Source organism: Ambystoma mexicanum, chromosome 3p, assembly GCF_040938575.1.
Source record: "Ambystoma mexicanum isolate Mex_15411 chromosome 3p, UKY_AmexF1_1, whole genome shotgun sequence".
Classification (NCBI taxonomy): domain Eukaryota; kingdom Metazoa; phylum Chordata; class Amphibia; order Caudata; family Ambystomatidae; genus Ambystoma; species Ambystoma mexicanum.
The window spans coordinates 720,546,553-720,563,650 of NC_090925.1; the positions used below are offsets into that span (position 1 = coordinate 720,546,553).

A 17,098-nucleotide genomic window follows, 5' to 3' on the forward strand; every position below is an offset into this window, starting at 1 on the left:
TCTGCCTTGTCCCAGATGTTTAACATCAATGTTCAGCTATTGATGGGCTTCATCCACTCCCATGGTCTCCGGTGTTATTCCTTTGCAGGTGACATCCAGGTTTTAGTCTGTTTAGATCTGGACCATTCTGAGCTGTTGGGACAGCTGTGTGACTGCCTGGCGGCCGTGGGTGAGTGGATGGGCAGAAACTGTTTGAAGCTCAACGAGGACAAGACGGAGGTCCTGGTGGTGGGTTCTCCGATTGACACTGCTCTTTGGTCTGCCACACTATGGCCCACTGCTTTGGGTGCTGTTCCCGTCCCTGTGCCCGTGGTAAAAAATCTTGGGAGTATATCTGTCTGCTTCACTGTCTGTCGGCTCAAGTTAGTGCTGTCTGCAAAACTGGCCATTTTCTTCTACTGGTGCTTCGGGGGATCTTGCCTTTCTTCCCTGTTCACCTGCGCCCGCTGGTCGTAGCTTCTGATGTACTTGGTCGTATGCCTATTGTAATGCCTTGTTTCTGGCTCAACCTATGGTGCTTGTTCGTAGGCTGCAGCTCCTTCAGAATCACGCGGCTAGGGTGGCTACATCTACCCCCTACCGTGCCCATATTACTCAAGTACTCCGTGTTCTTCAATGGCTCCCTGCGATTAAGAGTATTGATTTCAAAGTCCTCTGTCTGGTTCACAGAGCAGTCTATGGGCAGCGAGCGGACCACCATTGTGAGAATTTCCTACCCTATGTTCCGAGTCGTATCCTCCGCTCCAGTAATGCTCTTTTGGTGTCGGTTTCGAAGTTCCACTTTTCTAGGCTAGGTGGCCGGCCTTTCTCTGTCGCAGCGGCTAAATTATGGAATGAATTGCCTGTTGACCTTAGACGCATTGAGAATCATCGTCAGTACTGTCTTCTTAAAACCTGACTGCTGTCAGTCATAACTTGCTCCCTGTGCTATCTTTGCGCCATGATGCCCTTGGGCAACCGCGCGCATTAGAAGTATTGATAACTTATCATAACTTCTATCCCTAGGATGTATGGGGCCTTATTCCCAAAAGTCACAAAACTCCTTAAAAAGCTATTTGGAATGGAATAAACCACAGTTTATTCTAAGGTTTATTATAATGGAGACAAAGGTCGCTTAATTCTTTGAGTACTCGTACCCCTGGATCAGATTTTCCCAGTTGACGTGGTGGGTCAACTGAGGGTAGCTGGCTGTCAGTTTTTCCGCCAATTGTTTTCCGGTGCAGGATGTCTACAGACTGTGGGTCTGAGGATTCCTATGGTTGGCTGCTGTTGCAGAATGCAACCCGGGACAAAGAAGGAAAGCAGGATTCAACAACGCATGACTCTTCTGGACACCCCACAGGACACAGGGAAGCGACTGCCACTAGCGGTTACCACACAGCGACGATGACCGGCCTCTCTCCAGTCTTGGTTCAAGACCTTCCAGCACAGGATCCCTTGATGCTAGGAACCCAAAACTTGGCAGCAAGGTGACTTGTGGCACGAGATGGAGACCACCATTTGACCATTTGGGATGACACAAAGGCACTACCTACACCCTCAGGTGACTTCAATAGCCAGGGTGCTGTTGGCATGAATATGTCACTGTTGCATTTAGAATATTCTTGGGAGTAGTGTTAAAGAGAAGAGCGTTCAGAATAAAGCAAGTATTCAGTTATTAAGTAGGTAAGTACTTTCAAAACAACTCCTCAATGCAAAGTCGGTTAACCCTTTTCTGGAAGGAAGGCAAAACACATAAGCAGAAGAGAGGAGAGTAATTCAGGGTGCCAGGCCAGCCAAGGTTAAGTTAGCAAAAGTCAAGGTAACTGAAGCACTTCTTGCACGTAAGTAGAAAGTCTTTTCCAATGTCTAAAATGTCTTTGTAGAATAGAAGAAATCAAAGTAGGACCACAAGCTGATTAGGCTTTTGAAGTAAAGAAGCTGATAGCAACTCTACAAAGCAAGTCTCTGAGGACACGTGGCTACACAAGAGGCAAGTTCTTAGACTTTACAGTACCTTTAGGTTGAAGAAAATGTGCAGCAGATGACTTCAGTTTGTGTGCATCTCTGCAGATCCTGTGGTTCCTGGGCCTCAGTCATGGGGACATGAGGGAGGACTTACTGTGGACTCTTGCACTGCAATGGGATGTCACCGACCGCAACCGGCAATCTTCAAACAAGTGGCACTTCAGTGTTTCAGCTCCTCGCATCTACCGCAAATAGCAACACTGCAGTTCCTGGTTGTCGAGATGGACTTTCCTTGCATCTGTGGACCAGCACTCTGTTGAGGTGGCTCAGGCTCGGTCAGTCTTGCTTCCTGGGAGTACAGAGGCCAGCTTTAAAGCAACGCACACGATCTGATGTTCCTCTCCCTGGCTATTCGATTACAGCAGCAACTGCAGTGGAATTTCAACCAGCTCTAAGAGAATGTCCAGGTGGCTTACTTTGGAGTTGATTGGTCCCACCAACTCAAGAGAAGTCGTCCTTGCAGGGGCTTCCCTGTCGATACGAATTTGGGATTTAAGCATAGCAGCAGGGCTTCATCGGGCAAACCAACGGTCCAGGAGTTGCAGCAGGCGTACTCTTCAAGTTCTTCTTTGGATTCCTTCGTCCAGTGGTTGACTCTGTCTTCCAAGCCAAAAAGCCTTGCCTTTTACGCAGCTTGCTCCCATTCATTCCAGCCTAGCTGTCAGTTACCCAGCATGATGGCTGTCCTTGCCGGACAGCCAGCCGGTCAATCAACTAACAGTGCATTCCTGTCTCCTAGGAGACTAAGCACAGGGAGTTTCTGGCACCTGCCTCGCTTCCTGCCCCCTGCCAGCCACCCTGGAGGCAGAGGCAGGCTTCACTCGTGAATCCCGCCAAAGACAAAACGAACAAAGGGGCCAAACCAGGTTTGGCGCGCAGAGTAAATCTCAAGAAGGACCTTTCCACAAAGAAATGGCGAAAAAAGAAGACTGGGCCCATTTTGACAAAAATGGCACCCTTGGGTTCTTTACTACAGTTGTGAACGCAGCCCGCGGTAAATGCACACCACAGTAAATGCACACCAAAGTAGTTAAAAGTAAACCACTGCCATCAGCCATTCATCGAGGAAAGGGTAACATAAAAATGTTACATGAGAAGCTAGACAAAGGGGATACGAAGTAACCCCTCCAGCACCCTATTGTAAGATAGTGTGTGCCTGGTCTAGAAAGTTACAAATGTAAGTAAAGTCAATTTCACTTCACTGCTCTTGGAAACAGTAGCTTATCCAAGAGAAGATATTTAAACCTTGGGGCAATCTGAAAGACTTCCCTGTGCCACTGCACTGAAGGTGCTGTGTGACACAATGTAAAAAGATGATGCTTATGGAGTTTGTCAAGACTATGCAACCACAATAAACAGGGTTCAAAATCACATTAAAATACATGAGGGTGGGGGGAAAAAGGGTCTCGCTCTCTCCAGGAAAAATATTAAAGACCTAGAGTCCAGCAAGAGAGCTGGGAGTCTCTAAAGTTGAGAGCAATTAGCACATGTCTGAGAATACTCCCTAACACTATATAAGGGATTTCCTGACCTGAAAAGGCAAGAAGAAGGCCAAATAACAATAGGGCCAAAGAATACGCAGATAATCTAATGGCACAGCCATTTTAGGGCACTAGCCACGTTTAGTAGCCATACTCTGTAAAACGCTAATGTACCAAAAATCACAAGTGTAAAAGACTAGAGTGATTCAAAAGTATCCCGATTGCACTGCACCGTAAGATGCTGTGTGCACTGTTAAAAAGTTACCAAAAAGGTACAAAGAGTAAAGAGAAACAGTGTCCCAGTACTGATGGTCTGAAGGACTGATCAGTTTCCCCATGACAGAATGAGCAAAACGCCAGTGGAGTTAAGCTGAAGGCTTCACTTCCCTGTAAAGTCAGGACAGGTTCAAAAGCAAAAGGTTTGGGGGTTCCATAGAATATGGAGGTAACCATGCCTAAAGAGAAATCTTTCCTAAAAACATCAGCACAAATGTTGGTATTGTGTATAAGTTACTTACCTGTAATTCCTGTTTTCCAGCATTGGTATATTTCATAGATTCACATGCCACCCTCTCGCCTGCCCCTCTTATGGCAATTCTTGGCTAATATTTCCAAGTTCATGTGTGCTTGCCAAAATCTGAAGATAGCCTCCGGGGGTGGAGCTAGGGCCGCCTGTGAGCTGGCTCTGGGGCAATATTACCCAAAATGACTCTAATAGAGCACTAGTGACAGCAGTCTTAAAAAGTAGTAATAAAACTGCTTTACTGTTACAGAGGAATCACAGCCTGACAGAATATTCAAACAGCATGTGAATCTATGAAAGATACTAATGCTGGAGAACAGGATTCATAGGTAAGTAACGTATTTGCTTTACTATGGAGAACAGAGTTCTCCTGCACTGAAAGCCATATAGATGGATCCATGCCCCCAAAACATATGAGTGTAGCAAGGTAAGTGCAGCAAAAACAACTTTACTTTCCAAAAAAATAGCAAACGAGTAAGGCTTCCCATTTATGTCTCTGGTTGGAAAGCAGCATAAAGAATGGTTTCTGAATCCAAATGACCTAACCAACAAAAGTCCGAAAGAGGGTACCACCAAATGTTCGACCTTCTAAAAGGTCAACTTTTGGTTGGGTATGTCATTTGGATTTGGTTTAGGGTTGCTGGGGCTGCAATGGTGTCCTCCCCAACGCCCGCTTACTATACTGTGAGCGGGGGTGGCCCCTGCAGCTGTCCCGCAGTCCAGAAAAAATATAATAAATGCTTACACCCCGCTCACTATACTAAACAGTACAGTGAGCAGGGGTTGCCGGGGATACCGCTGCAACTGATCTGAAGGAAGAAAAGAAAGTAAAGGACCCTGCGGTGCCGGCTCCCGATCACGGAACTGAAAGGGAACTGGCGTTGCAGGGACACGGCGAGACGGAATTGAAGGTAAGGGGATGAGGGTGTGGGTAGGGGTTTGGGCATATCGGGAATGTTCAGGGGAGAAACGGCCGAAGATTATTTTTCGAACAAATCTTCTGTCTTTTCTCCTTCGAACATTTCATCCGCGGTAAATAAAAACAAATATTTTAACCTGTTTGTATGTGTGTGATTTTAATAGTGTATTGCATTATCAATATACCAGTGTTGGATTTTTTTTTTGGTTAACTGTGTAGACTAACTGAACAACCAGCCCTTCTTATCTCATGAAGTTCAGCATGGCTGCTCTGCCTTTACTACAAAGGTTATAGAGGTTTGGATTCCCTTTTGGTTGGAATTGTTTTGGCATTCGATTAGATGGTTGCATAGCCCTCACCAGCGATTTGCTTAAAAATCTCCTGGCCACTCCCTTTACCAGCAATCTTCTCTGTACAAATTGGGAACACTAGTGATACAGTAATAAAAGAATAAAAATTGAGATGCTCACAAAATATTCTGTGCTTTAATTGGGCAAAATTGTTTGCACGTTACAGAACCCCGTACTGGTTAGAGATCTGTGTTTGGAATGGTTGGAGCCTAAAACGAAAGTACAAGTGTTATTGAACAGAAACATTTCTTTTGTATTTGAACAGCCTGTGCTAGTTTCTGCAGTACAGAAAAGGCTTAAATCTGACCTTTGGCGACCTGAAGCTTTTAGTTTGGAGTTTGGTGACCAAGATGTTGACCTGGTGAATTGTCGAAACTGTGCCATCATTTCAGATGTGAAAGTACGAGATTTCTGGGATGGCTTTGAAGTCATTGCAAGTAAGTTGATCTTTCCTCCTCTTCTAGTTTGACACAGGCCAGGTTGTGAAGCCTATGTTTGGTGGAAGTGAAAACTACCTAATGTTTGCTTTTGTTTCTAGAGCGGCTGAAGTCTGAAGAAGGCCAGCCAATGGTCTTGAAGTTAAAGGACTGGCCTCCCGGAGAGGATTTCAGAGACATGATGCCCACAAGGTCGGGCACATAAAATATAGTGTTAACCCCACGTTTAGATCAGCATTTGTACTTTAGTTACCTAATCTATTCTCTTTCACCAAACAGGTTTGTGGATTTGATGGATAACCTTCCGCTTCCTGAGTATACCAAGAGAGATGGTAGACTTAACCTTGCTTCACGATTGCCTAGCTACTTTGTTCGACCAGATCTTGGCCCCAAAATGTACAATGCTTACGGTAGGTTACTGTGGCAGTTGTGTGGATTTATATATTATATGTTGGTGCTTGCTGTTATTGCTGTTTGTAGGCATTCACCCAAACGCCCTTCTGGTCCTCCCTTGTTCCCAACCAATGAAACCTTGAGTTGACGGGAAGGGGAGTTGCAAGCCTTTATTGGGTGTCCTGCCTGATTACAATCTTCGTTTGATGTTGGAAAAATAGAGTATCCATTTTTTCCTGCAAAGAATTGGGGTTGAGTTAAGGCACAATAGTATATCCAATACAGAAAATGCACCCAGAAGTACATTTTCCTACCAGGGTTGACACTATTGATAAACTATATAAATAGTGGGCAGGCATCTCTACTTTTGGGCTAACTATTTACAGAGGTCTTGAAGGATAGATTAAATGTCACCTTATTTCCTCAGTACAATAGCTTTCTAAAGAACAAGTTGAGGTAGGAGAGGCTTTTGAAATCATTTGGGCATGAAGCAAGATTTGCACCCAGGGAAGGGCCACTGGCCAATCAGGTGGCTGGAACAGCAGGCGAGAATATACATTCTCAGAACACTGTTCTAGGCACCATTGACCCTTCCCCGGGTGGCGCCATTATTTTATCAATTTGGGGCAGCAACAGGGGGGCCTCTAACTTTGCTCGGGCCTACCGCGGCTAAGGCTGGCAAACCACCACCACCTCCCCTCGTTTCCCCACCACCTGCCCCGCCACTCTTGAAAGCCATAACATTTGATTTTTGAGTCAAATCAGGTTTTGATAGAACCTTTTGTTAATGGGTTTCTCATTTATCAGAACATGAATTCGCTTTGCATCATGGAAAAAACACCATGCTCTAACCCTAGTATCAGAAATGCTTCCTTAAGGTGGAAGAAGTTCGCTGTACAATCTCAGATTATCACCAATATCAGAGCACTCAACCGACAACTGAATAAATGACTCCTACATCCTGTCCCATATACTTTGGTTATGCCTGTCCTATAGGTATGGGACGAGAGCAGCAAAAACATCTTAACGTTTAATGTCCCAACCCTGCCCTGCAGAGCCATCTTGCATGTGTGGCATAACGCGCCGGCAACTAGTCCATCCTTTTTCCCTTTTTGACACCAGTGTCATTGGATGACTCTTGCACATGTACAGGATTTGTTTGTTTTATGGAGGTTTTCCGAAGCCCTGGTATGATGGGTTCAAGAGACCAATCCTGTCTTGGCCAGAATGCACACTGCTGGTGGTAATGTGATCGAGCAGTCTGGCTTCCATGTTCGGAGGAGTGGGCATTGGTGTCCATGTGCGTTTAGTCCCACCAAGCGCAAAATAAACATAACAGACACTGAGAATATATAATCTACCGTTTAATATAAATATTGCCTTAAGTAACCACAGTTTAAATACAAAAAAGTAAATCATTGTACAAGGCCACACTTGTTCCTAAAATTGTGAAAAGACCAGACTGTATAAGGAAAATAGTATCCACTTGCATTAAGAGGGGGTAGTAGTGACTTAGTACAAATGAGGTCATACATCACAGAAGGATATTAAAGAAAGCCAGTACTGTAAAGGGACTGCCCCTGGAACTAATAGAAAGGTACATTCAGAACACATTTTCTATTGTGGTAGTTATATTGCAAGTGAATTGCAGTGAATTATCACTATAAAATCACATGAATGTTGTATAAAATTCAGAACCACAAGGAGGATGTCCAAGAAAACAAACTGCTCTGCCATTTAGGTTTTGCAACAGTCAAGTAAGTTTATTTTCACTGCAACTCATGTAAACAGTATTGCATGTGTCAGTCTGTAAATGTGAGCCTGCGAGCAAGCAGAGCAGTTCGCTTTTATGTCTTGAGAACTGTTGGGAAAGATTTTCTTTTTTTCTGTTTTCCTCACATAGGGCCTCTTCACAAGTTGGGCAGTACCCTGGCTGTAATACTGCCGGATACCGCCCAACGCTAATAGCGCTACTGCAACTCTGGTGCAATTTGTGCTGGATCACGATAGGCAAGGGGGTGTGGGGGGGATGGTTGCAGTAGGATTGCACATTTTTTTTTTTTTTTTTTTTTTTTAACTGCTGGTGGTATTTGCACCGAAAAGGGCCTCAAAATGGTAATTTTTACCTCCAACAAAAAGCTCCAGTTAAAAATGTCATTTTCCGCCCAACTCATGATTTGGCCAGCTCTTAAAGGCGGCAGTAATAGTGTTACCGCCCTATTTAGGGGCTCAGGCCAAACTCGTGATGAGGTCCTCAGACTACTGTGAGACACTTACCTGTTGCTCATTCTTATGGGGAAACGGACCAGCCCCTAAGACTATCTGTACAGAGTATGTCTCTTTGTGAATTTCATGTATTGTTAAAATTGCACCCATCACCTTAAATTGAAGTGTGGTTCGGATACTTGGTATCCTTATCTTTTTCTGTAATAGCTTTATGGTTGTTTTACAATGTGCTCAAGATAAGCTGATGGCAGTGGACATTTTTCTACCGTGTTTTTGTAATTTTACCTGTGCACCTTTACATTTCCTGCAAATGGCTATTAAGGGTGTCTAGCATCCCAAGAGTGCTGTCCCACAAGGTTTTAACTTGTGCTTTGGCCACCCTGTCATTCTTTCTCACGTCAGAAATGCCATACATGGAATACCCTGTCCTGGGGAAGGCTTCTACCTTCGCAGGCAAAAGGCGGTTTGTGTGTAAGTCTGGATGGGGTGGCCTGGGACTGTCTGATCCAAGTACACATCTAGGTGCCTGAATGTCTGTTTCTGTGCAGATATTGTGGCCAGTGGTTATCCATGATTGGATAGCTCCCAGCCCAACTCTTGGATACAAGGGGTGCTCGTGCAACCATTCGACAGATCATTGGAGCAAAGAAGGCTACGAAGAACAGAAACCTGCGGACAATCCCTACAGCTGACCAGCATCGACTCCAGTGCTGTCCAGTCTATTGAAGCCCTGCTTCTCTGTCTGATCTCAAGAAGACCCTAATTGGTGCTTCGACCCGTACTTGATTAACCGTGCCTTCAGAAGTCTCACTGGATCAGTCTCTGTTCCGAGTGCATCCTTGGAACTTGGTTGATCTTCAGCTTGTGTAACAAGGTGCTTTCTCCTGCATTATTAGCCTTCTTGCATTAACATAAAATGAGTTGCGTCTGCTTCTTTGTTTGTCCACTGGAGATCATCCGTCGCCACCGGACCATGTTGCAACTAGTCTTCATTGCTCCCTGGAAGTGTCCTGATGTGGTCTGCTCCTCATAAGTGTTCATCTTTACTTTATTTTGCTGTTCTGCTAGAATGTGTCTGGAACTGATTCCTAAGCACTGCGACGGACAAAAATCTTAATCACTGTGTCCGAAAGTAACCTCTGCACTGGAGACCCCTGGTCCTACCTCTATGCGTCCAAGCACGGAAGACTGTTCTCCATAGGGTTACATGGGCATAAAGAACTGTGCCTAAATAACTTATTTCTGACTTTTGTCAGTGAAGGTCTGGTCAAGGAACTCTTACTACACCTATCCTAGTGTCAGGGAATGTTAGGAAAGTTTTCTCTTGAAGCAACTTTTCCTCCATTATAATATGGACCCCCAAACCTTTTGTGCTTTTTAAAAAACATTTTTGAAAATGTAATACACCTTGTCCTGACTTTTTACAGTGAAGTGAAGCCTTCAGCTTCAACTGGCCTTTTGCAAATTTTTGTTCCTTAGACATTTTGGTCTTTGGCCGTCTTTCTGCCTTGCCAGGTCTAGAAATTCCTTTTTAGGTCATACACTTGCCCAGAAAATCCTTGCTTTAATGCAGGCCATGTGTGTTGGAAGCCAGGAAGTGGTTAGAGATAGTCTGCTTTATAGTGCATTTCTCTTTGTTTATGAAAGGCCCCACAAAGTAATCGGCTGCTACAAATTCCTAAGATGGCCACCACCAATCTCATTGTGGATGCGGCTCAGGTCACCCCTGCCGTATGATCCAATCAAGTGCCAGCATCTATATCTGCCAATAGGGTGGACCGGCAAGCATAAGTCGGCACCCTCCCCGAAGGCACAACACAAAATGCGCCGTATCCAGGGACGTCCAGACGCCAACGCCATAACCCCTGGCCAGTTTCACCTCACCCCTGCGTAACACCCACGCATAACCGTCGTCGTCACTCTGCATTTACTCACTGTGTGGACACCCGGGACACTGAACTTTTTCTTCAAACTGACCCATGAATCTCACCATCGCGGTGCGATAAGATCAGTGTCAGCTGCTCCTTTTACTGCAATGTATACCGTGAGTAAAGTGCTGCACAACACTGCATGCTGAAGCAAACTTATATTTTGTTCACGATGACTGTGTCACTCGTGATTGCCTATATCCAATGCCTTTGTGCCATCTGTTACGTGATGCTTCCTAATACTCTTGCATCGTATTGTTAAACACTTTTTCTATACAGAAGGGGCCTATGACCACCTAACCCATAGCCACTATTGTAACAGGCTCTCCACTCTACGAGTAAGCACGATATTTGTTAAGCATCAATCAAACTAAAAGGTCACATCAATACGCTATATATATATCTATATATATATATATATCTATATATATATATTTCTGAGGCTTGTGGAATCTGCTTAGATCACATGCTGTGCATAGGCCGACATCTAGTGGAAGCTGCGGAGTATTACAGTTTGTTTTTCGAAGTCGAAAAATGGGCGTCGACACAGGGCGTGCCAGTAATACTATCCCTAGTGTGACGTCCCCTGTACCCATGATCCCTCACGCGTCTAGGATCCCCAGATTGTTTTTTTCCGCCATTCTGGTCGGAAGCACTTCATCGGAGTTCCCTGGCTTTGCCATATTTTCACTAAAAATAATTATAATTTGCCCCGTTTTTGTCAACCTTCGTCGATCAACATCTCGACGCCGAACCGGGGAGGAGATCAACGTCGAATACCGACGGATTGGGCCTTGAGGCTTCCGCCTCGGCTCGGGCCTGGGCCGCTGGCCTCGGCCCTACAAGTAGGGAGAGTGGGGGGTGGTACACTTCCACACTCGACACCTTATTACCTACACACACTTGCCCGCTGCCCACAGGCGCGTATGGAGGGTACGCCCTTTCAGTTTTGCCCCAAGTGTAATAAGAAATACCCTTGGGTAGATAAGCACGCTACGTGCAACCTTTGCCTACCCAGAGACCACCCCGAGACGGGTTGCAGGGCCTGTAGCAGGTTTAAGGCAAAAACTCTTAAGGACCGCTCCACCAAGCGTTGGGCCCACCACGCCAAGCTAGCAGCTATGGAGGCGGAGGGTACCTTCAGCGACGGCAGCGACGCCGAACTTTCGGACGGCGAGGGCACCAAGGCGTCGAAGGACAGCCGAACGCACGTCCCCGGCCTCGGAAGGTCGTCCGTCCCGGCGACTATGGGGAAGTCCCCCGGCGACAAAAGCGTTACACATACACACGCTAAACACAAAAAATCCACCCGAGATTCGACGTCGTCGAAACCTCGGAAAGAGGCACAGAAGGAGCGGTCCGAAAGGACGTCCTCTGGGCGGTCCCGGTCGAGGTCGCCGCACGACGTCAGGCAAGCCTCCACACTTGCACAGAGTGCCTCGACCATTAATATCCCGGAAGATCAATCGTCCGAAGACGAACACGACTTCCACCCCCAGCCTGCACCCCAGGAAAAGGGTACTTCACTTGGGAGTAAAGAGGGGCCAGTTTCGAAGCCTAGTTCGAAAGACAGGGATTCCACCTCCGATCCTCGACGCCAGGCGTCGAAAGATAAGGGAAAGGGGAAACACACTTCCACCCACGGGGAAGGGGGTAAACAGCAAAGGAAACAACCCTTGCAGTCCTCCACTACAAAAGAACTGACCAAGTCTTCTCAGGGCCAATCCATAGAAAGTCCCAGCAAGGTCACCCCAAGCTCAAAACTCTGGTCATGCGAGGACATTGACAGAGTAATGTCAAGGATGTCTTCCTTGGCGAATTTTTTCGAAAGACACCCTGAACAACTCCTAGCTTTAAACCCTCAGGAAGATTCTCCCTCAGGGTCTAGGGACTCTATCCCCTCAAATAAAAGACCCCGGGTCGAGACACCATTTAGGCCTTTAGACCCCATCGAGGTCCAACCCTATTCTTACCTCTTCCCTACAGACCAAGGAAACTCTTCCCTTATAGAAGGTCAGGAAATTGACACGCCAGAAGATCCTGCAGGATCAGATTATTACGGCGAAGACGAAGACGAGGATGAGCCAGAAAATAGCCCAGATATTTTCAGAATGGACTCACCAGTCGAAAGGGAAGCCCCAGTGTCTGACTCCCCAATAGATAATCAGCCCCTCCTTAATGAACTGCTCTTTCGGGCAGCTAACCACTTCCACATAGACACACAAGGTGTCCAGGAAGAAAGGGACTTTGCGGAAGAACTAATAGGGGAAAGGAAGCCAGTAGCCCAAACCATTCCCATCCTAAAATCTGTTCAACGCAGAATAGCACCATCCCTTGTCAACCCAAACCTGACAAGACCTGTAAATCCGAGAGTGGAGAAGCTGTTTAAAGCAGCCCAGTCGGACCCCCTATATATTAGAGGTCAACTTAAGCCAGACTCTCTAGTAGTAACCAACACCCGCAAAAGAGCTGGTACACCATTATCTTCCTCTGAGGCTCCCCCCGACAAAGAAAGTAAAAAACTTTATGGTTTTGGCAGGAAAGTAGCTTCCACGGCAGCCTACCAAGCCAGAATCGCGAATTCCACCACACTGTTGGCTAGCTACAACTGTCACCAGTGGGAAGAAGTGGCAGCACTAATAGACTCTGCTCCCGAACCCCTTAAAAGCCAGCTAGCTCGCATTTGTGCGGAAGGAAGGAACGTGTCAGGCTGCACTGTAAAAGCAACTCTGGACGCCGCTGACAATGCGGGTAGACTTATAGCAGAGGGGACTGTCATCAAAAGGCATGCTTGGTTGAGGCAGTCGGGATTCAAAGCAGAAACACAAGCTGCGCTCTTAGACAAACCAGTGGAAAGTGATCTCCTGTTTGGGAAGGCAGTCGAGGACGCTCTAAAAAACGCTAAGGAAGAATTCGACACCCTCAAATCCCTTGGCCAGTTAACTACCAAACCACCTAACCAAAGAGGGAATGGCAATTTTCGTCGCCCCCGCGGCCAAAATTCCAATAGAGGAAATAGCTACTCCCACACCCAGGGTACACAGTGGAACACCAGCTCACAACAGTCTACCCAGGCGTATGGTAGGGGTAGTAAAAGAGGACGGGGTAGAGGCAGAGGCAGCCCCAGTAAAGGAGGAGGCACGCCTCCACCAAAGCAGTGACGCTCAGTTCAGGGTCCCTTCCCATGCAACCCCAGTAGGGGGACGAATATCAAGTTTCACCCAGGCATGGGAAGGGATAACATCCGACAGATGGGTGCTGTCAACAGTATCCAATGGGTACTGCATAGAACTACTGCAACGTCCCCTAAACCATCCTCCAAGACAAAAAGTCCACTCTTTACAACATCAGAAGATCCTCCTCGAGGAGATCGCCATTCTGCTAGAAAAGGACGCGATAAAACTCGTCCCGGGACACCAGGTAAACAAGGGTATCTATTCAACTTACTTCCTTGTGCCAAAGAAAAATTTAACACTCCTAAAAAAGGGGGATTACATGGCAACCTTGGATATGAAAGATGCCTATTTTCATATTTCCATGCTCCCAGCGCACAGAAAATACTTGCGCTTCAAGGTGGACAGTCGCCACTACCAATTCAAGGTACTGCCCTTCGGGATAGCTTCTGCACCAAGGGTATTCACCAAGGTACTGGCGGTGGCAGCTGCACACCTACGCAGGGAGGCAATCCCAGTGTACCCTTATCTGGACGACTGGCTCATAACGGGGGAAACCCCAGGAATCTGCAGGTCAAACATTCAAAGGACCATCGACCTCCTCCACGAATTAGGCTTCTCCATCAACGAGAAAAAGTCAAGTCTGGTGCCAAGCACCTCAAAACAGTTTCTAGGAGCTATCCTAGATACTCAGAAAGGATTGACCTTCCCTTCGGAAGAAAGAATTCGGAACATACTTCTGCAAATTCCGCATTATCAGTCAGGTCAACAGATAACAGTACGCAAAGCTATGCGGTTACTCGGCATGATGGCGTCATGCATTTACCTGGTCCCCCACGCGCGTCTGCGCATGCGTCCCATGCAGGAATGGTTGGCGAAACAGTGGTCTCAGGCAAGTGGTCAGTGGGACGATCTAGTGGTCGTTTCGCCAACACTCGTACAGAACCTACACTGGTGGACAAGAGAGAATCTCGCAAAGGGGAAACCCTTTTACGATCCCGAAGTACAGGCAGTGGTGACTACAGATGCATGCCTGACGGGGTGGGGAGCTCACCATCTCCACCACACAGCTCAGGGTCTCTGGTCTCACTCAGTAGCCAAGAACCACATCAATCTGCTAGAGCTTCTGGCAGTATTCCGAGCGCTGCAGGCGTTCGAGCCCCATCTACTAAACTTGTCGGTGCAGATCAGGACGGACAGCACGACAGCCATGTTCTATCTGAACAAGCAAGGAGGGACTCGTTCGCCAAATCTATCCAAGCTTGCCCAGAAAATATGGATATGGGCACTCAAACGGAACATCTTCCTGTCATCGCAACATGTTCCAGGGGAGCTCAATTCCCTAGCGGATGCTCTAAGCAGAGACTCCCTCCCAGAAGAACACGAGTGGGTCCTTCACAAAGACGTAGTAGAAGATCTCTTCTCTCAGTGGGGTTTCCCCACTATAGACCTATTCGCCACAAGCGAAAACAAACAATGCCCAGGATTTGCATCCAGGTTCCCACAACCGGACTCCCAGGGGAATGCCCTGTGGATAAACTGGTCAGGGATGTTTGCGTACGCTTTCCCACCAACTCCCCTCATCAGGAAGGTGGTGTACAAGATGAACAAGGAATCGATGACGCTCATCCTAGTTGCTCCCATGTGGGCGAGACAACCATGGTTTCCACACCTACGCAGGATGGCGGTATGCGAGCCCATCAGACTCCCAGCCTGGTACAACCTTCTGTCCCAGCAACAAGGTCAAACAGTGCATCAGGAACCCAACTCTATGAACCTAGCAGCATGGCTCCTGAAGTCATAGAGTTTGGACATCTCAAATTACCACAGAGGTGTATGGACATTCTAAAAGAGTCTAGGAAACCAAATACAAGGCACTGTTACTTTGACAAGTGGAAAAGATTCGTTATCTGGTGCCAGAGTAAACAAATCAACCCGGTTGATTGCACTCCTTCCAACGTTGTAACATACATGCTCCACCTGCTGGATGCAGGGTTGGTTTTTAACTCTCTGAAAGTACACCTGGCAGCCCTCTCAGCCTACACCACATCCCATAACAAGGTTTCGTGGTGGAAAGTACCAGTAGTTAAAGCCTTCATGGAAGGAGTAAAGAGACTTCACCCTCCTATCTCGAACCCACCGCCAGGATGGGATCTCAATGTGGTGCTATCTAAGCTCATGGGGCCCCCCTTCGAACCCATGCATAAAAGTAGCCTCAAACACCTGACTTATAAAACGGCCTTCTTAGTAGCCATTACCTCCATAAGAAGGGTCAGTGAAATTCAGGCTCTGTCAGTGCAAGATCCTTTCTTTACTATCCACAAGGACAAACTGGTTTTACGCACACACCCTAGATTCTCACCAAAATTCATATCCAAGTTCCATGTAAACCAGTCCATCGAGCTTCCGGCTTTCTTCCAAAACCCACAGAGCTCAGCTGAGGTGAAACTACACACCCTAGATGTGCGTAGGGCGGTCTTATACTATGTAAATAAAACCAGACCGCTAAGGAAAACAGATCAACTGTTTGTCTCCGTAGCTACAGGCAGAGAGGGGGATCGCGTCTCTAAGGGCGCTATCTCAAAGTGGATTATCAACTGTATACAGCTGTGTTACTCTCTTTCTGAAAAAACTCTGCCTTTTACGCCAAGGGCCCACTCTACCAGAGGCATTGGGGCCACTCTGGCTTTCATTGCAAATGTTCCCCTTGACACCATTTGCAAAGCAGCTACTTGGAGCTCTATTCACACTTTTACTCAGCATTACTGCATTGACACTCATTCCAAGGCAGATACACAAGTGGGACAAGCGGTTCTAAGACACCTGTTTGCTCATGACCCTTCTCACATCCCACCTCCTTCTTCTGGTACTGCTCGCTAATCTATGCACAGCATGTGATCTAAGCAGATTCCACAAGCCTCAGAAGGGATACATTACTCACCGTAATCGTATTTCTGATGCTTGTATCTGCTTAGATTCACATGCGACCCACCCTTCCTCCCCTCCGAGAGAAGGCGCATGGTTGCTTGTAGTCTTACCTTTCTGTCTATCTGCTTGGACTATCTGTACTCACGCTACTCCTCATGCTACCTCATGTCAGGAAAAACACAATCTGGGGATCCTAGACGCGTGAGGGATCATGGGTACAGGGGACGTCACACTAGGGATAGTATTACTGGCACGCCCTGTGTCGACGCCCATTTTTCGACTTCGAAAAACAAACTGTAATACTCCGCAGCTTCCACTAGATGTCGGCCTATGCACAGCATGTGAATCTAAGCAGATACAAGCATCAGAAATACGATTACGGTGAGTAATGTATCCCATATATATATATATATATATATATATATATCTGAGGCTTGTGGAATCTGCTTAGATCACATGCTGTGCATAGGCCGACATCTAGTGGAAGCTGCGGAGTATTACAGTTTGTTTTTCGAAACTCGAAAATGGGCGTCGACACAGGCGTGCCAGTAATACTATCCCTAGTGTGACGTCCGCTGTACCCAAGATCCCTCACGCGTCTAGGATCCTCAGATTGTTTTTTTCCGCCATACTGGTCGGAAGCATCTTGCGGAGTCCCCTGGCCTTAGCCATACTTTTGCTAATTATTGAAGTTTAAAATTATTTATTGACATCCTTCCCCACCCCAACGTCG

At 46.7% G+C, this 17,098-nt stretch overlaps 1 protein-coding gene across 1 annotated transcript in view; it reads left to right on the forward strand.

Moving 5' to 3' along the window:
* KDM3B (lysine demethylase 3B) overlaps positions 1–17,098 on the forward strand; it is a 2,029,046-nt gene that overhangs the window by 1,491,890 nt on the left and 520,058 nt on the right. The window contains exons 17-19 of the mRNA XM_069651588.1: positions 5,546–5,717; positions 5,819–5,909; positions 5,997–6,127. Of these exons, the coding sequence (XP_069507689.1) occupies positions 5,546–5,717; positions 5,819–5,909; positions 5,997–6,127 (394 nt within the window). The remainder of the gene's footprint in view (positions 1–5,545; positions 5,718–5,818; positions 5,910–5,996; positions 6,128–17,098) is intronic.